The following is a 23,875-nucleotide window of genomic DNA, read 5'->3' as shown; positions in this document are numbered from 1 at the left end:
TATTTGTAGTGAGGTGGATGGACCTAGAGTCTGTCATACAGAGTGAAGTACGTCAGAAAGAGGAAAACAAATGCACTGATGCATATATGTGGAATCTAAAAAAAAAAACAATTGTACTGATGAACCTAGTTGCAGGGCAGGAATAAAGAGGTAGCCATAGAAGATGGACTTGAGGACATGGGGTGGGAGGGCGAAGCTTGGGCGAAGTGGAAGAGTAGCATTGACATATATACACTACCAAACAAAATATAGCTAGTGGGAAGATCCTGCATTGCACAGGGAGATCGTTTGGTGCTTTGTGACCACTTAGAGGTGTGGGATAAGGAGGGTGGGAGAGAGACGCAAGAGGGAGGGGATATGGGGATATATGTATACATGTAGCTGATTCACTTTGTTGTACAGCAAAAACTAACACAACATCGTAAAGCAATTATACTCCAGTAAAGATGTTAAAAAAAAACCCAAAAAGATCACCTTTTTGTACTACCCGAAAAATCTTAGGTTTTCCTTTTTTAGTGAGAAAATTTGTACTTGTTATATTCCATTTTGCTTCTTGGACTTCCTGTGTCTTGGTCTTATCTAAGAGAGTTTAGAGTTATAATCAGAGGGAGCTAAACCTGAGGGGTAGCTACTGAGTTAATTTATGAGTCCCCTACTGGCAAAATCTGACTTTATTTTTGCATATGTGATATTGTGATTTATAATAAGAAATACATATTTGTTCTTGACTTAGTTGCTGGCACAGAGCTCCTAAAACCCTTGGAATTTCCTGTGATAAGAGCCATTTAAATGTCTTTTGTTATGTTAATAAGGTGATTTTTAGAAAGGCCTTTGGTAACCTAAGGATGGGGCTTGTTTGTCAGCAGAGGTGACCATGTGATTAGAAGGTTGGCACTTTCAGTAAACCTTCCCACCCCTCAACCTCCCAAGAGGGGAGAGGAGCTGGAGGTTGAATCATCACAAATGGCAAATGATTTAATCAGTCGTGACTGTGTAATGAATTCTTCATAAAAAACCCAAAAGGACAGGGCTCAGAGAGCTTCCAGGTGGAAATTTGGCACATCTGGAGAGGGCCTGGGAGCTCTGTGCCCCTTCCTTGTACCTTACCCAATGCGTCTCTTTCATCTGGTTGTTGCTGAGTTATATCCTTTCACAATAAACTGGTGATTTAGTAAGTAACATGTTTCTCTGAGTTTTGTGAACCGCCCTAGCAAATAACTCAAACCTTAGGAGGGGGTCTTGGTAACCTCTGATTTGTAGCCAGTTACTGAGAAGTACAGGTAACAACCTGGACTTGAGACCAGTGTCTGAAGTCCAAGGAGGGGTTCTTGGAACCTCCAATCTGTAGCTGATTTTGTTCCAGAAGCATAGGTGATAAGCATAGGCAATTGGCATGTGACCTAATGAGACTCTTATCACTTCAGAGACTCCTTCAACAGGTTTTTCCTCATTACATGTTTTCCAGCATCTAAACATTCAGTTCTCAGTACTATCACAGGACCCATAAAGCAGTGTGATCCCATTCACTGACTTACTCCATATAATAATTGGCTTGCTACACATTATAATTAAAATAAAAACTTAAATACCTTAATCCCTTAGGGAACATAGGAAAGAAGTGTTGAAGTATTTGCCTCACAGATTTCATAATCTGATGAATATTAAATGTTTTGAGGGGAGTGTAAAGTTATTTCAGTGTTTTTTTTGTTCTTATTATTTTTTAGTCTTGTCATAATTAATTACCTTCTGCTGTTGATAGAAACATCTGGGGAAATATAAATATTTCCATTTATAGTTATGATATAATGAACAGCATATGTCCAATTCAGTTTATCATGGCTTGGCTTGCATCTTTAAAGCCAATAAAGTAAGTAATTGCACTAATGCCTTTAGAGGATATAGTTTAATGGTTTACTTATATTGCTTTGACATTTTGTTCATGGGGATTTGAGGAATGTTAATTGTTGTCATTGTGCACATTTAAAAAAAATTGAAGTGGTCTCAGTGTCTTAACATTGGATATCTTATCTTCGCTCTGTAATCTTTTCTCAGTGAGCTGAAAGCAAGTCAGACAAATCCTAAAACCTCTGTCGCTATGTTTTGTGCTCCATTTATTCAATTTTGGGAAGCTTGCTATAGATCTGACACAGAAACAAAATCAAGATTAGGACTCTAGGTTTTGTGAAAAAAAGTTCAGTTGCCATAAAGTTATTTTACGAGGGGAAATCAAATAAAATTGTATACATTGTGCACCATGTTAAAAATTCAATTAACATTATACTTACATTATATATAATCCAGTATTTGTAAGACTAAATATGAAACCTTTAAAGGTACCAAAAGTGCAGAGCATCATCATGGTGAAATTGGAGTGGCCATTTTTTGAGTAGCATTAGTGTCAGGGTTTTTTGCACACACTCAGAAGGTACACAAAACATGCATTTTTTTCTCACTAAAACTAATCTGATAATTTCTATAGTCTTCTCTACTTTTTTCTATCCTTTCAACTGGCCAGTTTTTTTCCACCCTTCAGCTTTTTTTAAATTGAAGTATAGTTGCTGTACAATATTATATAACTTACAGGTGTGTAATATAGTGATTCACAATTTGTGAAGGTAATTCTCCATTTATAGTTATTATAAAATATTGGCTACATTGCCTGTGTTGTAAAATATATCCTTGTAGCTTATTTTATACCTAATAGTTTGTACCTCTTAATTCCCTACCCCTCTATTGCCCCTCCCCTCTATCCACTCCCCTCTTTTTACCCTTCAGTTTTAAAGCTAAAAGGATCAAATTTTTGCTACAATCTCTGACTGCACCACAAATTTTTGCTGCAATCTCAATGACTGCCCCACAGTTGTGAAGACTTGAAAATATAGAATTGAGGTCTTTTATCACCAGTCTTCTATTTTCTTTGGCAAGCCTGGGCTCAGGTCTTCATTATGTGTAATAAAACATACAAGGATTTTTTTTCCTAGGGGGCTAGTAATCATTTCTAAGGCCAGTTGGACATAATAGGATCAGTTAATTAGTAAATAAAATTTAAGTCACATCGTCAACATTTGCTATAATGAAGAATAAAAGCTTTGGGAGCACCATTGCTACATTGTTGGAGTGTCTCTGTGTTTGTGTAATAAAGCAATGGGTAATCAAGGTGATGCAATAAAGATATCCAGTAAGGGATACACTAATGACAGTGCTGGTTCAGGTCAGAAAGGAAAGGCTTTTGTGAATAGTCTAAGTTTAATCAAATACTTTATGTTTTCATGACGTTTAGGCTCTGTAACTATATAATTACAACTACAAAAAACCACAATGCTCCCATTACCTCTTATTTCTACATACTTCTAACTCCTAGACCCCACTATAAGCCATCAAAGTATTTGGCTTGAATACTCAAATTTTATAGTATTATACTTAAGAATGCAATTATCATGTCAAAGGTGAACAGTGTACTGAATTATAGTAGCTAACGTTTGTTGAGTACTGTGTGCCAGGTACCATTCCAAGAGCTATGCTTATAGTAACTCATTTAATTCTCTCAGTAATTCTAAAAATTAGTTATTATTCCATTACCATTTTATAGGTGAGGAAATGGAGGCCTAGAGATTTTAAGTTGACGAAGATCACACAGCTATTAAATGGCAGAGACAGGATTTGAACCTAGTTTGCCTAGTGCTGACCCTGTTGTACTTAACCGTTACACTATACTGCATCCCATAGAGAATATTTTAAAATGAAGTAGACATGTTATACGTATTTTAAGTGCCACAGTTGCTGTAGCTGCTGGTAGCTATGGTAGCTGCTGGTACCATAGAAGTGGATTTGAAGATTTCCAAAGAGACTGCTGAAGAGAGTAGTTGCATAAAACATTACTAGGTCGTAAATGAGGTAGAAATATTAGTGAAGTCATGGCTAGAGATAAATGTCGAAATTCAACCAAAAACTTCTGCAAATCCTTAAAGATGTGGCTTCCCTCCCACCCCTTCCCTGGTGACCTGTTTTCCTGGAGCAGAACAACTGATTAGCATATTTTATTTCTGCTGTTAATGCCAAGCCCATTTGCCACCACCGGCTTTGTCTGATTGGCGGCATTTCGTGCAGTGCTTGGAGGTTCTCTATGGAGCTCTTAGACGTCAGCTGTAAATCATCTGCTCAGCCTCCCTGACTGCAAGCTCCAAACCTCCCACCTGGTGCACTGGTCACAGGCATCCACGCACTCTCCATATGTGGACAGAATTATGCTTAGCCTTGGGCGGAGGTGGGGGTGGGACACTGCAAATTAGAAGCCCTCTGAGCAGGCCCTTACGTGGGCAAATCCTGTTCCTTGTAATTGGAATTGTGTTTGTAAATCCCTATACCCCCAGGTGAGACTATTACACCCCTGTAATTTGCATGGAAAGGAAAAAAACAGTCTGCTTAAAAGAGGCCAAATAAACTTCCTCTAAAAACTGGACTGTGTGGGTGGGCTTTTTGCAACCACACTCTTTCATGAAATGCAATCTCAGTCTTTCATAGAGAACTTCTCATTGCTTCAAAAAAAAATTCCTAAAGTCTACATTCAATGATAGCTTAGTTAGTCATATTTCCAGTCTTTAGAAAGAGATCTTGATGTCACCTCTTGTGACATCTTTATAAAGAATCATATTGTCATGTAAGCCGAAACTCTGCCTGGCTCTCATCAATAACATGTTGGGTGGGGTGGCAGTATTGGGGGGGGGGTAGTGTAATTAATTGTGTTGACAAGTAAACTTAGGATAGTTTTTACTAATAACTTTTGCTAGGTACAGATGACTTCTTCCTGTCTGAAGGTCTTTAATTAAATGTTTGATTATCATTATACTGTAACTGTTTATATGTTATTTTAGAGTTTATGTTAGCCAGTGATTTTCAATATTAAAAAAAAATTGTATGGATGACAATGGGTTACCTCTCTGTAAAGATACATATTAATTTCAAAAAGTCACGTGGACTCCTGCATGCAGTTTCCAATTGCAAATCTAGAACTTTTTTCTAGACTTTTTTGTCAATATATTTGTTTTTTGATGTAAATTATCTCTCCCCCTCCTGCTGCCCATGCTTCTAAGTAATACCCCTCATTATTTTATGTGATGTTACATTCTATTATACTTTGCATTTTAGGCAAGTCTGAATTGTAAAATCAATCAATATTTAGAAAATGAGTTATTCTTATATGGTAGCATCTTAATAAAGCATTGCCTCAATACCTAACCCTGAGTCACAGAACACTAATCGCAAACATATATCTCTGAGTGAGAGCACTGCAGTTCCTCATGACCCTCTACATTTATTTGAGTTGTGTTATGAAGTCCTAATTGTAAGAAGATACAGAGACACAGGGAGAATGCCATGTGACAGTGGAGGATTGGAATGATGTACCTATAGATCAAGGAACTCCTGGACCCACCAGAAGCTAAGAAAGAGGCATCAGCAAAATTTCCCTGACAGCCTTCAGAAAGAAACAACCTGCTGACACCTTGATTTTGGACTTCTTGCCTCCCAAACTGTGAGACAATAAATTCCTGTCGTTTTAAGCCACCCAGCTTATGATACTTTGTTACAGCAGCCCCAGTACACTAATACCAGGCATAAAGCAATGAATTCAAATAAAAACCTTTCTCTTAACACCAGAATTCCAACCCTTCTCATGCCTTGCTGGATCTCTTGCAGTAATTTTCCAGGCACTGTCCTTTATGCTGTTTGGTTTGTACCCATCCACTTTACACACCACTACCATTTTAATATTTCCTTCTGCATATACAAAATTCCAGTAATCACTCTTCATTGTGCCTGCAGCAGTGCAAATTTTTAAGTGAGGCATTCAAGGGCCTTCCTTTCTGACCTCCACTGCCTTTCCAGCCCTCCCCCTCCCCCGCCTTGTGCCTGCTATGCACGGCACTGTATTCCAGCCACTCCCACTTCTCCTTGTTCTCTCAGTGTGACCAGCACCTTTCCACTTCAAGCATGCTGTTCCTTTCGCAACAAGCCCCCCTCCAGAATTATACTTCCCTTTCAAAACCAAGCTGAAAGGCTGCTGTCATTGTTTATTGATTCTGTCCCCAAAGCATTTGCTATCCCTTTGGGCTCACAAAATAATGATCCTTAGAGTAATTTGCTTTGTATTACCAATATCTGTGCATGAGTCTTCCATTGTGTTAAGTCCTCAAGGAATCTTTAACTTTTGTTGGCAGAAATCTGGTATCTTCAGGGTAGATCATAATTCCATAACAGACCAATCAGAAACACATTCTGCTGATTTCAGGCTTCTGGTATGCTCCCCTGACGTGTTCGCCTTACATTCCCTTGAAAAATACAGCAATGGGCTCAAATCACAGCCTTTTCTGTCCTTATTCCCATCACTATTTGTATCTCCTTACCAACCAAAGGATAATAAGTTAAGAATCTGATGATTCCCTGATGTCAGAAAGTCACAAGAGAGACAGTTATTCACACTAAATCTCTTAATTTCCTCCCTGACCTAGTGAAGGCTCTAAACCAAGCATAGCAAAATTTTTCTTTTAATTGGACTCCTCTATTAGTAAAATTTTTGAACATGAATGTATAATTATTTTCCTATTTATTTACTTTTAATTTCTAAATTCTATACATATACTCCTGTACTTACCTACTTTGTATATTATAGAACATACACATTTGTTGTTAAAATATAAAAATTCTAATATTTCCTTCCCAACTATGAATAGAGGTATACAAATGGATTCTTTTAAAAAATGTTTAGGTGATTGCCTTTTCAGTTAGAAACTGTAGATAGATAATTCCTAACCTAAAATTAAATTTCTTTCTCTTGAAGAATACAAACTGGAAATGATGTAAACTTTACCAGCAATATAAGACTTATGGTTACAAGTTCACATTAAAGATTATATATTTTACATAAAGCCTAAAAGAAGCCATACAATGGAAACATAATCATTCAAACTGAAGCTTGGAATGCTATAATTTGTACGTAAGGAAGAAACTTCGAAGGCTTCAAGTAGGCATGATTTATTAAAAATAAATGAAAACTACAGGGGAGAAAAAATTTAAATTTACCTTTAGCCAATAACTTGCTTTGTTAAGAACCTTTTTGGTGAACCTTCAAGTGAGTGTATATTCAAGTAATCCCAGCATCATTTTTTTTAGTCAAACCAACATGCTTTGCTTAAATTTGAGTTAATAGATTATAATAAATTTTAAAATAGCTGTGTTTTGTCTCTTTTTCTTTTCCTAATATGTTTTATTTTTAAATACATCTTTACTGGAGTATAATTGCTTCACAATGCTGTTGTACAACAAAGGGAATCAGCCATATGCATACATATATCCCCATATCCCCTCCCGCTTAATCCTCCCTCCCACCCTCTCTATCCCACCCCTTTAGGTCATCACAAAGCACAGAGCTGATCTCCCTGTGCTGTGCTGCTGCTTCCCATAGCTATCTATTTTACATTTGGTAGTGTATATATGTTGATGCTTCTCTCACTTCGCCCCAGCTTCCCCCTCCCCCTTCCCGTGTCCTCAAGTCCATTCTCTATGTCTGCGTCTTTATTCCTGCTCTATTTTTCCACTATGTTCATGAGTACCATTTTTTATTAGATTCCATAAATATGTGTTAGCACACGGCATTTGCTTTTCTCTGACTTCACTCTGTATGACACACTCTAGGTCCATCCACCTCACTACAAATAACTCAGTTTCGTTTCTTTTTATGCCTGAGTAATATTCCATTGTATATATGTGCCACATCTTCTTTATCCATTTATCTGTCGATGGACACTTAGGTTGCTTCCATGTCCTGGCTATTGTAAATAGTGCTGTAATGAACATTGTGGTACATGACTTTTTTTGAATTATGGTTTTCTCAGGGTATATGCCCAGTAGTGGGATTGCTGAGTCATATGGTAGTTCTATTTTTAGTTTTTTAAGAACTCCATACTGTTCTGCATAGTGGTTGTATCAATTTACATTCCCACCAACAGTGCAGGAGGGTTCCCTTTTCACCACACCCTCTCCAGCATTTATTGTTTGTAGATTTTTTGATGATGGCCATTCTGACCAGTGTGAGGTGATACCTCACTGTAGTTGTGATTTGCATTTCTGTAATAATTAGTGATGTTGAGCAACTTTTCATGTGCCTCTTGGCGATCTGTATGTCTTCTTTGGTAAAATGTCTCTTTAGGTCTTTTGCCCATTTTTTAACTGGGTTGTTTGTTTTTTTGATGTTGAGCTCCATGAGCTGTTTGTATATTTTGGAGATTAATCCTTTTTCCGTTGTTTCATTTGCAAATATTTTCTCCCATTCTGAGGGTTGTCTTTTCATCTTGTTTATGGTTTCCTTTGCTGTGCAAAAGCTTTTATGTTTCATTAGGTCCCATTTGTTTATTTTTGTTTTTATTTTCATTACTCTAGGAGGTGGGTCAAAAAATACCTTGCTGTAGTTTATGTCAAAGAGTATTTTTCCTATGTTTTCCTCTAAGAGTTTTATAGTGTCTAATCTTACATTTAGGTCTTTAATCCATTTGGAGTTTATTTTTGTGTATGGTGTTAGAGAGTGTTCTAATTTCATTCTTTACATGTAGCTGTCCAGTTTTCCCAGCACCACTTATTGAAGAGGCTGTCTTTTCTCCATTCTGTGTTCTTGCCTCCTTTGTCATAAATTAGGTGACCATATTCCATTCTTTCTAACCTGTACCACTGATCTATATTTCTGTTTTTGTGTCAGTACCATACTGTCTTGATTACTGTAGCTTTGTAGTGTAGTTTGAAGTCAGGGAGTATGTTTCCTCCAGCTTGTAGTAGTCTGTTAAAACCCTTTGTATTTCTGCAGCATCAGTTGTAATCTCTCCTTTTTCATTTATAATTTTATTGATTTGTGTCCTCCCTTTTTTTCTTGATGAGTCTGGCTAAGGGTTTATCAATTTTGTTTATCTTCTCAAAGAACCAACTTTTAGTTTTATTGATCTTTGCTATTGTTTTCTTCGTTTCTATTTCATTTATTTGTGCTCTGAACTTTTGATTTCTTTCATTCCACTGACTTTGGGTTTTCTTTGTTCTTCTTTCTCTAATTGCTTTAGGTGTATAGTTACATTGTTTATTTGAGATTTTTCTTGTTTCTTGAGGTGAGATTGAATTGCCATAAGCTTCCCTCTTAGAACTGCTTTTGCTGCATCCCATAGGTTTTGAGTCCTCGTGTTTTCGTTGTCATTTGTTTCTATGTATGTTTTTGATTTCTTCTTTGATTTCTTCAGTGATCTCTTGGTTATTTAGTAGCACACTGTTTAGCCTCCATGTATTTGTGTTTTTTACAGTTTTTTTCCTGTAATTGATTTCCAGTCTCATAGCGTTGTGGTCAGAGAAGATGCTTGATATGATTTCAGTTTTCTTAAATTTTCCAAGGCTTGATTTGTGACCCAATTTGTGACCCAAGATGTGCTCCGTCCTGGAGAATGTTCCATGTGCCCTTGAGAAGAAAGTGTATTTTGCCACTTTTGGGTGGAATGTTCTATAAATGTCAATTAAATCTGTCTGTTCTGTTGTGTCATTTAAAGCCTGTGTTTCCTTATTTATTTTCTGTTTGGATGATCTGTCCACTGGTGTAAGTGGGGCATTAAAGTCCCCTACTATTATGTGTTACTGTTGATTTCCTCTTTCATGGTCGTTAGCATTTGCCTTATGTATTGAGGTGCTCCTGTGTTGAGTACATAAACATTTATAATTGTTATATCTTCTTCTTGGATTGATCTCTTGATCATTAGGTAGTGTCCTTCCTTATCTCTTGTAACATTCTTTATTTTAAAGTCTATTTTATCTGTACAAGTATTACTACTCCAGCTTTCTTTTGGTTTCCATTTGCATGGAATATCTTTTTCCATCACTCCACTTTCAGGCTGTATGTGTCCCTAGGTCTGAAGTGGGTCTCTTGTATACAGCATATAGATGGGTCTTGTTTATGTATCCATTCATCCCAGTCTGTGTCTTTTGGTTGGGGCATTTAATCCATTTACATTCAAGGTAATTATCGATATGTATGGCCCTATTACCATTTTCTTAATTGTTTTGGGTTTGTTTTTGTGGGTCTCTTTCTCCTCTTGTGTTTCCCGCCTAGAGAAGTTTCTGTAGCATTTGTTGTAAACCTGGTTTAGTGGTGCTGAATTCTCTTAGCTTTTGCTTGTCTGAACAGCTTTTGACTTCTCCATCAAATCTGAATGAGATTCTTACTGGGTAGAGTAATCTTGGTTGTAGGTTTTTCTCTTTCATCACTTTAAGTATATCCTGCCACTCACTTCTGGCCTGCAGAGTTTGTGCTGAAAAATCAGCTGATAACCTTATGGGGATTCCTTTGTATGTTATTTTTTTACTTTTGCCTTGCTGCTTTTAATATTTTTTCTTTGAATTTAATTTTTGTTAGTTTGATTAATATGTGTCTTGGTGTGTTTCTCCTAGGGTTTATCATGTATGGGGCTCTCTGTACTTCCTGGACTTGAGTGACTCTTTTCTTTCCCTTGTTAGGGAAGTTTTCCACTATAATCTCTTCAAATATTTTTTCAGACCCTTTCTTTTCCTCTTCTCCTTCTGGGACCCCTATAATTCGAATGTTGGTGTGTTTAGTGTTGTCCCAGAGATCTCTGAGATTGTCTTCAATTCTTTTTATTCTTTTTTCTTTATTCTGCTCCTCGGCAGTTATTTCCACCATTCTGTCTTCCAGCTCACTTATCCGTTCTTCTGCCTCAGTTATTCTGTTACTGATTCCTTCCAGTGTATTTTTCATTTCAGTTATTGTTCATCTCTGTTTGTTTGTTCTTTAGTTCTTCTAGATCTTTGTTAAACATTTCTTGTATTTTCTCAATCTGTGCCTGCATTCTATTTCCGAGATTTTGGATCATCTTTACTATCATTACTCTGAATTTTTTCAGGTAGATTGTCTATTTCCTCTTCATTTATTTTGTCTTCTAGGTTTTTGCCTTGCTCCTTCATTTGTGAGATTTTTTTTTGCCATCTCATTGTTTTTTGTTTTTCTTTTTGATGGGTGGGATTGTGTTCCTGTCTTACTGGTTGTTTGGCCTGAGGTTTCCAACACTGGAGTTTGTAGGCTGTTGGGTAGAGCTGGGTCTTGGTCCTGAGATGAGGTCCTCCAGGAGACCTCACTCCAATGAATATTCCCTGGGGTCTGAGGTTCTCTGTTAGTCCAGTGGTTCAGACTCAGAGCTCCCACTGCAGGAGCTTTGGCCTGACCCCTGGCTCGTGAACCAAGATCCCGCAAACGGTTCTCTTTGGGGTTCCTCCCATCTCCCTGGGCATCAAGGTCCCCCACCAGCATCCAGCAGGTGCCCTAGTTGTGAGGAGACCCTGAACTCTGTGTCTTCCCATGCTGCCATCTTGACTCTGCCCCCTCCTAATATGTTTTAAATATGAAAGGAATTTTTAAATTTCTAAGACTACTTTGCAGTCATTTAACCTTGAGGAATATGAAACACTCATTTTTCTGATAGAATATTCAAATTATTGCCTCAGTGGAGTATGAATTTTAACAAAATTTAAATGAAAGCAGTATACATCATATTTGAAAACAATTTCCTTGTGATCTGTCTTTAAAAATTTATTGATATTTATTTTATCTGATTTGGAATCAGTAGAATTGAAAACATGATGAAATATATATCATGAATTCATTCATTAAGTGACGGTGCTTTCTTACAGCACATAAACTGCCACTATGATGTATATAGATAAAGTGCTTACCATAATTATAATGTTTTACATGTGTAAGCTGTAATTTTTTTATATTGTACGATTTAATATTTTTTAACTTATTAGTTAATTCTGTAAGAAAACAAAGCCTGAAGTTACTGAATGAAATGTCTTTACCAGAAAAATATATCTTTGTTCTGTAAGTTTCTAGGGACATGGATAGAAATTTAGGGCCCCTAACAAGAAGTTTTAATGATGTAGAAGAAGCCAACATTTATGTAGTATTTATTATGGGCTAGGTATTGTTCTATACAGTTACATGCGTTAACTATGTAACCTGATGAGATGGGTAATATTGTTTGTTTTCCATATTTCACGTGTAAGGAAACTGAGGCACAGGGGGTTTACATAATTTAACAAGGACATAGCTAGTATACGGCAGAACTGGGACGTGAACCCAGGCAGTTTGGTTCTAGAGTCCTTTCTCTTGACTACTGCTATACAGCTTACATTCATCACAGTTTTCCTTTGACTGCTGTAAAGTAAACAGATTATTGTTCTTTTTGACAGTAGGAAATACTATGGAGAAGAGGAAAGCAGACTTAGAAGTCTGCTCATTTAGCAAACAATTATTGACTGATGCTGTGCAAAATCAATGTAAGACCAAACCACTTTTCTCAAGTAACTTAAAATTTAATAAAGGAAATAGAATTAAATGAAGTGTGATAAGAATTATATTAAAAGGATGAATTAATCAGGGAAATTCAGTTTTGCTTTGGTAACAAATTAACCCCCAAGTTGCAGCTTATCTCAATAGTCTGATAGGAGTTGAAGACTCTTCAGGGTAGTTGTCCTCCATGCAGGGACTCAGCAATCTAAGGTATTTCCATATTGTGGCTATACTATCACAGTGTGTGGCTTCCACTGCTATCAAGGCAAGGGAATAAAGGAAGCTAGAGGACTCACAGTCTCTGCTCTGTGCTTCAAGTAGGAAATAGTACACTTCACTTCTGTTCATATCCCATTGGTCAAAATTATTCACATGGGCCCTTGAACTGCAAAGAGGCTAGAAATTGTGTGTGAGTATATGGCTACCTGGTGCACACCAAATGCCCTGACCAAAAAGGTATGTACAGTTAACTGGAGCAGAAGAGAGTTGGACAAGAGTTAGTTAGGATTCTATGGAAAGTTGACTAGAAAGTAGCAGAAAAAGTCATGAAGTCATGATAGAGGCTGGTGAAGGTAACAGAAACATAAAGGTTCTGGGCATTGTATGGGAAGAAGCTGTAGGCAGAGTCTCTCCAGTACCACGGAGAGCTCCTACCATTTAAATTACTGTAATACCATATGATGTCAATTGCAATGCCTTTATGCAGCAACAGTTCATTCCATTAACATTTATTATGTGCGTATGATAAATTTTTATAGATAAAATAATTTATAATATAACTAACTTATCTAATTGGGAAGACATATAACTCTCTGTAATGCAATGAGTACTTCAATAACAGAACGGTTCTCTGGGTATTATGAGAACATGCAAATGTTCCTAACATTAACCTTGGATACAGGAGGAATTGTACAGGAAAATTTCGTGGAGGAGATGGTTTATGATCTTGTGTGTATTAAGTGAAAAGTAATGGTCTAGCCAAGCCAGAGGAAGAAAGGGCACTTTAGGTCAAGGGTCAGCAAACTTTTTCTATAAATGACCAGATAGTTAGCATTTTAGGCTTTTCAGGTTATAACGGTAGATCCTCCCTTTTGCATGTTTTTAATTTTTTTTTACAACTTTTCAAAATGTAAAACTATTCTTAGTTCAGTGGTTGTACAAAAACAGGCCATAGTCCAGATTTGACCAGTGGGTCATAGTTTGCTGACCCCTGGTCTAGGCAGAAAGAACAGGAGCAAAGCCAGAGATAAGTACATACAACTATATCAGTTTGGTTTTGTAGAGTATGAAGTTTGAGTAAGGGTCATGATAGATGAGCCCAGTTAGATAGAGGACAGAATTTCATGTTGAAGTACTTAGGACTAATTTTGTCAAGTTTGGATTGCACTGAAGGATTTAAATCAGTAGAATGATAAAATCAGATTTGCATTTTAGAAAGATACCTGTACTGAGAATTAACCTGAGGAGGCAAAACTGAATACAGAGACCAGTTTGGGAGCTATTGGCACTGGTCAAAAAAAGAGATAATGAAAGTCTGAAATAAAGCCATGGTGGGAAGGGTAGGCAAGAGGGGACACAGTTGAAAAAATTTTGAGGTAACATCAGAAAGAGTTGATGATTGATTGGAGTGACTCCAAGACTAGGTAGGTAGTGTACTTTAGCTGAGATAATAAATATTATGCTGGCTCATTGATGTTCCTCCTTTAGCAGGAACTCTGTCATTTATTCCAGATTTACACCTCTGGAGTCAGAAACCAGAGGCACATCTTCTCTCCTTGTGTGACTTTTGGGGAAATCTATTAGGCTGTGCAGGAAGGGTATGGGGAGCTTTTGCTCCTGTCCATCAAACAGATTGACTGCTATGAGCAGTACTTTTCCTGTGACAGAAAGCCCGTTCAAGGTCAAGGGTAAAGAACTCAATGTAGAGGTTCATGGAAATAGTCCTAAAAGCTGTGGTCTTTTAAGACTATCAGTTATTTTAGCTATTTTTGGATCAAGAAATCCAGAACTTTATAGACTTTGAAATTGCCCTCTGAAGTAGACATAAGCCATCTATGATTGGCCACCATTTCTATACAGTTTCCCATATTGTTAGTACCACCGTCCCCAAATAGAATTTTCATACTTCCTTTCTAGGGTGAAGGCATGCAACTTAGTTTCCACCTACTAGACCAACGCTCATGAGACTTGAATGCAATATGAAGTGAGGACCAAGTGTGGGGAAATCTAGATTCAGTCAAGTGCAGCAGTGAAAAGGAGGGGAGTATAGTTCTGGACACATAGCCAGCATGGTGCAGTTAGTTTGGAAAGGCTGGGGGCAGACAACGTGTAGAGATTATCTACCACCAAGCAACTTTTAAGAGGGGAGGCAGAGTATGCAGTGTTAGGAGGAAAGGCAGCAGAGATATGCTTTGAAACAGTGGATCAGAGAGCTTCAGTTAAATACAGTGTAGACTTTACATAGCTCTTTGGCAAGGATGCTGCTCTGTCAAACTCAGTGGCCACATAGACCTAAGTGTAACTGGATGGCTTTGCCCCTTAGGGGAGCACTTTTGACCTAAAGATGTCTCACTCACGTCTGTACCTAACTCAAGGATGTGTCTAGCAAGAGGACAAAGGTTATCCAAAAACTGATAAGAAATTGACATCTTTGGAGAGAGAGGGTTGGAATGTGGGGTGGGGGGAGGACAGCACCTGAGTTTGTTCCTAGAGCAGGGGCCCTCTTCATGCTCACTCTCAGATGGTTTGCATTTCATCACTGGATTTGGATTTAGGTTGGATCGACACAGGGGTCTGTCCCAGAATTGAGGTACTGCCTCTTATGGACACAAGGAGAGAGGAATCCAGTGGACAGTGTAAGATAGAAGATGGATCTGTGTTCCAGTGCTGTTCACTAGCTCTGTTATCAACACTTGTTTAAGTGTTGGAAAGTCACTTAAATCCACCGGTTCTTGATAATTCTCATTTATCTCTGAAGTGGGAATGATAGTAACAGCTAACACACATAGTGCTAACTATGTGCATATATTCATCTAATCTTCAGAGCCACCCCATTATTATCATCTCCATTTTCCTGGAGAGGAAAGTGAGGAACAGTGTTTCAGTAACCTGCCCCAAATTCCACAATTCCTTGGTAGTGGAGCAAAGATCTGAACCCAGGCAGACTGCCTCCAGGGTCTGTGCTCTCAACCTTTCCCCTCTATTCCCTCTATAATAGTAGTAAGGTAATAACATGGGGAAAACACCTGGCACAGAGAGGGCATTTGATAAACAGTAGTGCCAGAAGAGGGATGAAGAGGGAAGGCAAAAGCAAGAATTCTCACCTTTGTAACTGCATGAGTGAGGACAGAGTCAGGTTGACTTAGAATAAGTTCTTTGTGTGTAACCAACAAGACGTATGGGAATAGCATGGATCCTCATACATTTCTAATGTATACCCATAGACATACAATTCCAGAAAGATTTTTAAAAGGTTTTCGTACTTTTTTCCTTCTAGACCTAAATCTGAAACCAAATGCCTTCAAATCAATGTTTTAAAAGTTAAATATACCCAGTGCATATGTGTGAGTGTGGGTGCCCATACTTTTCATTAACTTGTATCACTACTTGAAAGCTATTATTTTCATATCCATTTTCATCAGGCTGGTACTTCACAGATAAGCTGCAATAAGTATGTTTTCAGGAAGTTCGGTGATTACTTTTCAGCATATAAAATCATGTTTAGCTTTGTTGAAATATTTGTGTACATTGACCTAGCAAAGAAGGCAAATAATAGACAAGTCAAATTCTGCAAGTAAACAGTTATTCATATTTGAATCAAATGAAAAGATTAAAGAATGACATAAAGGAACTCCATAATTCACTTTCTCTCTTCACTTAAAATATAAAACTAACTTTCCAGACTACATTTTCAGAACAGTCTACTTTTTATTAACTCATGTAAGCCTTTAGATATCCCTTTGAAACAAAGAGAAAATGATGAAAATAAAAGGAAACAGAAATCATCTTAAATATTTGTCTGTTCTTACACTTTTTATACAGACATGTTATAAATTTAATAAACTTCCTGACAAAATCTTCTGCCATACTTTCTGAAAGTGTTTGAAACAATAAAATATTTAAGATTTCATAATTTTTATATATGAAGGTTACATATATCACAAACCAAAAATCTATAATCTTAATGTACTTTCCCTTTATTTCGTGATATCCCATCCACAGATGTCTTAGTTCTTGAATCACATGAAAAAACCAGGACATGCTTCTACCCACTTTAACCCTAACTATGGCAAATTACAAACTGAACCGATTTGAGTGATCCACATCTTTAATCTATAAAATATAGAATAAACCCAACATGAATGTGTAATTTTCCTAGTACATTGGTTATTTTTGGTAATAACATCTTCAGGGTGTTCCTTGGAAGCAAATAGCCTACATTTTTATGAGGATGTGTACATTTTATTTTCAAAATGGGGGAATCATAGAAATTCTAGTTAAAGTTCTGAAGACTCAAGGTATGCACATTAAAAGCATAGAAGAGTATTCCTGAGGGAAAATGGAGTTCATACAAGGTTTAGTCACAAACTTAAAATAACTGAAGACTTGTCAAGGAAAATGACATCCCGGAAGGCACAGAAATGAGTATCACTGTCTTAAAAGGATCATGGAAGCAACTTTAGAACAATTAAAGACATCGTGAGCCTAATCTTGCAGAAGTATAATGTGGATAAAAGAAACTCTGGCATAGATTCCTATTCTTTAACCACAACTTTGATTAAGAAGGCAGGTGGTAGATAATTTTAAATTAGATATCCAATGGTTTGAAGAATTTAATGAATTTAAAACACTCATACTTTGTCAACGGAAGAGTTATATTAAAAAGTTACCTTGGTTATTTCTTGGTACAGAAATTATAGTTAGATTGTCAATATTCCTATTTTTCAAATGTGTGTACACAATATTCAAAAGGAAAATGTGTCTGTAACATAAATGCTTTAAAATCTATCAGGACAGTTATCAGTCTCATAGAACCTCACAGATTGAAGGATACCCTTTACTTCTTCATCCAAAGTTAGACAAAGAGAGCCATTCTTCTTGAAGTGCTTTCTTTCTCTCATAGTCCAGTTCTCTTGGAAAAGAATCGCTTCTTTTTCGGGGGAAGAAATTCCACAGAAAAAAATTTTTGTATGAAAGTTTACACATAGCCACAACAATGAAAATAAAATCTTTATTATAGCTACACTACACACATATATATTTTACATGTATATATCTCCCTGAGATACACAGTGTAATTAAATTCTTTTATCATAGATCTGATTTTCCCTTTTTCAAGTAATATTAAAACTCAATATATATATCCTATTATCCAGCATGCAGCAAGGGAAAGCACCATCGTAAATTTAAATTCATTATCAAATTCAAATTAAAGTTATCCAAGAATAGGTTTCCAAATCACATATATTAGATGGCATATGTCTTTCATGACACAGAAGCCATTAAGGAGATCACTGTGGCAGATGCAGTAAATTGTGTTTCACAGAACACTGGAAGCTGATGCTGACTGCTCTCCTCCTTGTTCTCATTTTATATGCGTACCTCTGCTTATTATGTCTGCCTTTGTGAGCTGTCCTCCCATTTTTCTTCTGTTCATTTAAATTGTACCCAGAGAGCTAAGGCACTGAAAGGAGTCTTAGAGATCATGGACCAGCAGTTTATAGATGTTGGAATTGAAGCTTGAGAGGGAGCAACCTGACCAAGGTCATGCAGCGGCGGGTGACAGAGCTGAGGGTACGACCTCGTGCTTATACTCTCCTGCCTCATGTACATAAAAACAAATATGGGAAATCTTAGTTTTTCCCTCAAAACTCAATTCCAGTCTCCCTCTTCAACAAAGTCATTTTTTTCTTTTTCTATTATAGTTTACTATAAGATATTGAATATAGTTCCCTATACAGTAGGGCCTTGTTGTCTACAGTGCCATTTCTGACTGTGCAGCAAGGATGCTTGTTTGAATCCAGGCTATACTGCCCTTGCTGTTTAACTGTAAGTGAGTATTTATCTTCATCATATTAGTTTCCTCATGGGTAAAATAGAGAAAATAACAGCTCCTACTGCATAGGATTGTTAAGAGCCTTAAACAAGTAAATATTCATGAAACGCTTAGAATAGTGTCAGGCCATAGTAAGTGCTCAATAAACATTAGTTGTCATTATTATAATTGTCCACAGTAATCACTCTTTCTCTCCTCTTTTGTATTTTTCGCAAATACCACCCAGTTAGCACTTACTTATTTTCTAGTTGTTCTCTTTATAATGTTAGTTTATTCCAGTTTTCTCATCCCAGCTGAAGTCATTTCAAGGTAGGGACAATGTTCTGTATTTCTTCTGTGTACCTCCATAGGGCCTAACCCAGTGTTTGATGCAACATAGGGATTCTGTAAATACTGTTTTTTTCTGGTGGTTCACTCAGAATGTCTGGGAACCAGTATTTATTCAGTCTCTTTAGGTGATGCTTCTGTGTAGCCGAGTTGGAGAACTCTGTGCTAGACGGTTGGATTGCAAGAATGTCATCCTGTAGGTTATTTACCCAGGGTAGGGCATGAGGCAATCGCAACTCTATAGCTACCTTATAAAATTCTGTCAAGTAATATGCAGTTTAGACATGACTCACTTTCTAAGAGGAGCTTTGAGGAGTGAGGAGATATTTGAACATGAATTCTGTTACCAAGACTCTGAGACCCTGAAACGTTATTTTGTTTGATTCATTTCCATTCCCACATGATTGTGGCTGGAACTTTTGCTTTCATTTTTGGCCGGGCTGACTCCTGCATATGTATCATTTTCCATACACTGGATCCCTGCTTTATGCCTGACCAGAGGGGAGTGGCAATTCCTGAGTCAAGGCTACTGAGTCTCCTTCAGCACTCTGTGATTTCCTTGGGAGTCTGGAGTCTGTCATCCTCTCTAACCTTGTGGTTTCTCTGGCTTGATGACTTTCATCCTTTTGTCTCAAGATACAGCTTTAAAAATACATACATACATATATATATATATATATATGTGTGTATATATACATACTTGAGAAAAGTAACATCATTAGGATATGTCAAAATATAGACTTGTTCTTCTATTTCTTTGGCCAGTATGACCTATTCTGAACAACTTGCTATTCTAGAAGATTCTATTTCATTAGTTGATGTAACGTGTATAATTTACATTGTCTTTTATTTTTATAGTTAAATTATTCTTGTATTTATTTAGAAAATATTTCTTGAGTATCTGTGATGTGCCAGACATTATGATAGTCGCTTGAAATATAAAGATTAAAGACCTAGTCCCTCATAGACTCCCTGGAGAGCTGGTCCAGGGTATGATGGAGCAATGTGTGAACTGCTGTGATGACATGTAGGCAGGGCACCTATCCAAATACAGGGGCACTGTACCAGATGCTGTCATATGTATTGAGTCATTTAATTCTCACAATAACTTTAGGATGGAGTGGACATGTGTCTTCATTTTAAAGACAGGGAAACTGGATCTCAGAGAGAGTAAGCCATTTGCCCAAGTTCACAAAGCCAACAAATTAATTTTTTATTTAACTGCCCACTCCTGGCAATGTTTCTTTTTATTAATAAACTTTATTTTTAGAGCAGTTTTAGGCCACAGCAAAATTGAGTAAAATGTTTTTCCGTATACCACCCACCCCATCCCCAACCTCCCAGGCATCCTGCACCATAGTGATATCTTTGTTACAGCAAATGAACCTACACTGACACATCATTGTCACTCAGAGTCCATACTTTACATTAGGTTTCATTCTTGGTGTTGTGTATTCACCACTGCAATATTATAAAGAATAGTTTCACTGACCTACAAATCCTCTGTGCTCTGCCTATTCATACCTCCCTCCTTCCCTCCTAACCCCGGCAACCACTGTCTCCATAATTTTACCTTTTCTAGAATGTCACATAGTTGGAATCATACAGCATGTAGTTCTTTCATATTGGTTTCTTTCATTTAGTACTATACACTTATTTATTCATGTCTTTTCATGGCTTGATAGCTCATTTCCTTTTAACTCTGAAAAATATTCTATTGTTTGGATGTACCAGTTTATCCATTCACTTAATAAAGGATATCTTGGTTGTTTCCAAGTTTTGACAGTTATGAATAAAACGGCTATATACATCCATATGCAGGGTTTTGAGTGGAGATAAATTTTCAGTTTATTTGAGTGAATACCAGGGAGTGTGATTTCTGGATTATGTGGTAAGAATATGTTTATTTTTGTAAAAAAACACCAAACTGTCTTCCAAAATGGCTATACCATTTTGCATTCTCACCAGCAATGAATAAGTTACTGTAGTTCCACATCCTTACCAGTGTTTGGAATTGTCAGTGTTTTGGACTTTGGTTGAATATTAGGTGTGTAGAGGCATTTCATTGTTTTAATTTGCAATTCTCTAATGACATATGATGTTGAACATCTTTTTGTATGCTTATTTGCCATCTATATATCTTTTTTGGTGAGATCTTTTGCCTATTTACAAAAATCAAGTTATTCATTTTCTTAGTGTTGAGTTATCTATTAATATTTTATATCTGAGGTAAACATAAGAGAATCACCTTATTAAAAAAGAGAAAAAGCATCTCCTGATAGCTCAGCTGCGAGCTGACTTGGTACTCAGCTAGGCCATGATGTTCTCGTGTTGAACATGAGCAGTTTCATAGGTCATCCACTCTGAGACAGTTGTGGTTTGAGACAAAAACAAGATCACCTTGTAATCATGCCTGAACACAGACAAAAGCAAGAACATGGTGCAAACCACAAAAATGACCAATATCCCCTCTCCATGCTAACGTGACTGCCGCTGCTTTTTTATCGATCTCAGCTTTAGCCCTACTCCATTCCTCATGTCTCATAGATAAAAATTAAGATACTCAGTGATAAATTTGCTCCCAGAAGCAAAACCACCTTTACCTGGAGCCTCCCCAACAAGACTGAGGGGGTCCCCAGGATGCAGGACTTTCAGTACTACAATCGGGAAATTCCTGGGCCAGCTTGATCACCCTGCTCTCTAAAATAACCTAACACAAGCCCAAATATTTTAACAAGCTCCTCCTAACGTCCTCATACTGAGATACCTCCAAGTTCCCAATAGTATTTGGTCTCCATTGCTGCAATCACTTCCAATAAATCCAACCTTGTTATACCGTGTTCCTGGTGGTATTTGTTGATGGGCAAAGACCAGTCAACAAAATCAAAATGAAGCAAATACTATAGCAATAAATTAGTGGATTGCTCCTTAACAATAATGTTTTAAACGATTCATTTCCTTCTGACAATAGGAAGTAAAAAATTGCATAACTTACGGGGAAGCCAAACAGCATGTTGAATCTTAACATAAAAGAAAAATGTCCAGAAAATATTATTATGCCATCATAAGGACTGTGTTTTATTGTTTTTATAACAACTTCCCTTCCTTTCTGTTTGTCAGGGATCATGTCTGACCACCAGTTTGGTAACCAGTTTATGTGCAGTGTGGTGGCCTCTCATGTGAGTCATCTGCCCACTACCAACCTCAGCTTCGTCTGGATTGCTCCACCTGCTGGCACAGGCTGTGTGAATTTCATGTAAGTACCCAAAATGTCTGTGACTGGTACAGAAGGCAAATGTGTTATCAAACCAAACTTGGGTCCACTCGCCTGCACGCAGTAAAGCCAATCTGTGGACACCAGCTTGTGGTGAAGGGAAGTACAGTGTTTATATCAGGGCACCAAACAAGGAGTCCAGGCAGCTAGTGCTCAAAAGACCTGAACTCCCCAGTGTCTTTCAGGGAGAGGTTTTTTAAAGACAGGGTGAGGGAGAGGGTTGTGGGGTATGTGATCAGCTCATGGACATTCTTCTGATTGGTTGATGGCGAGGTAATCAGGAGTCGATATTATCAACCTCTGGTTCCAGCTGGTGTGGGGTCAAGGTGTTTGTGGGCAGCATACTGTTAACCACCTGGTGGGGGTTTCAGTACTTACACAGCAGCTCAGAGGACATGGCTCAGAATATTATCTGTAGCCCTTGAGGAGGAACTAAAGGTCCTTGACTAAACTATTATAATTTTGTCTTGCTTGGCTGTTTGCCTTTGTTTCCATATTTTTTTACTTCTCTGATTAAATTTATGCTTTGGCACTCAGGGAAGGCCTAGGAGGCTAAAGTTTTTCTACAAGTAAGAGACAGGTGTAGCACATGGGGTAGTCTGTCCTGGGAAGGCCCCATAGGGTCCTGCTAGGTTACAAATATACCTCTCATGAGGTTACATATACAGTCACTATTTAAATGTATTATTTTAACAGATTTAATGTTAATTAAAACCTCTCATTTTGGTGTCAAAAGAGGCCAAAACTGTAAAAAAAAAAAGTAATTTTAGCAGTTTATTTTTGCGTATTTATTTATACCTCAGGAGATCTAAATTGGATTTTAGCTGATTAAAATACACAATAAGATAAAAGTATGTGAAGAAATCAAGGCAATAGGAAAATGATATTCAGAAAATAAGATGAAAACAGGTACAAAAAAATGCTATGAGGCTCCATACATGGTTTAGAAGAAGACCACAGATAAGAGATTTAGCTTTTAGCTTTCTAGCCACTAGTGCCAAGAGGAAAATGTGATCAGTTAGCTGATTCATGGTGGTAAGAAGTCAGAACTCTATAGAAACCTACTGAATCTCTCCTTTGCTTTCATTAAGAGGAAACAGGGAACTGTAGTGAGCAATGTCCCAACAGCATCCTTAGATAAACTCTGAACTACAGTTCAAAGTCTGTGACTTGTGACATCTCTCAATATAGATTGTTCCCCTACCCTTGCCTTACAATCACTGCTCCTCATCTTTCTTCGTCGTCTCTTTTTTCCCTCATAGCCCTTTGTTCACTTCTAACACATGATATACTTCATTTATTTAATTATGTATGTTATTTATTGTGTGATTGTTCCTGCTGAAATGCAAGTTCCTTGAAGGCAAGAATGCATTTCTATTTTGTTCACTGATTTGCCCCAGTTGTCTAGTACAGTCTCTGCACACACAGTAAGCATTTACTAAATATTTCTTGAATGGACGAGTAGGCCAATGGAACAAGGTCAAAGGCAGTCAGGTGAAACAGAGCTGGAATTCATCTTGAATAGTGTTCTATTCCAACCTTCTATTCAGACAACAAAATCCCATAAACCTGCATATTCCAAAATTTACCGCTACCTTTTCTTCTCCCTTAATAATACACAGTTGAATGTCAAGGGTTTATATCACGTCACTGATTATATACTCTCTCTGCCTATCCTCTGGGTCAGGGGTCCCCAACCCCCCCGCAGTCCGCAGACTGATAGCGGCCTGTTAGGAACCAGTCCGCACAGCAGGAAGTGAGCAGCGGGTGAGGAGCGAAGCTTTCTCTGCTGCTCCCCATCACTCCCCATCACTTGCATACTGCCTGAACCATCTCC

The 23,875-nt window shown here is 37.5% G+C and overlaps 1 protein-coding gene across 2 annotated transcripts in view; it reads left to right on the top strand.

The window, feature by feature from the left end:
• Nucleotides 1-23,875, top strand: part of RELN (reelin) — a 518,443-nt gene that overhangs the window by 132,495 nt on the left and 362,073 nt on the right. For both annotated transcript variants that reach the window (XM_032643899.1, XM_032643900.1), the window contains exon 3: nt 21,885-22,020. In XM_032643899.1, coding sequence (XP_032499790.1) covers nt 21,885-22,020 — 136 coding nt within the window. The remainder of the gene's footprint in view (nt 1-21,884; nt 22,021-23,875) is intronic.

This window comes from Phocoena sinus, chromosome 9, assembly GCF_008692025.1.
Source record: "Phocoena sinus isolate mPhoSin1 chromosome 9, mPhoSin1.pri, whole genome shotgun sequence".
Lineage (NCBI taxonomy): Eukaryota > Metazoa > Chordata > Mammalia > Artiodactyla > Phocoenidae > Phocoena > Phocoena sinus.
The sequence above is the reverse complement of the archived record's forward strand: the minus strand, read 5'-3'. Positions and strand labels throughout refer to the sequence as shown.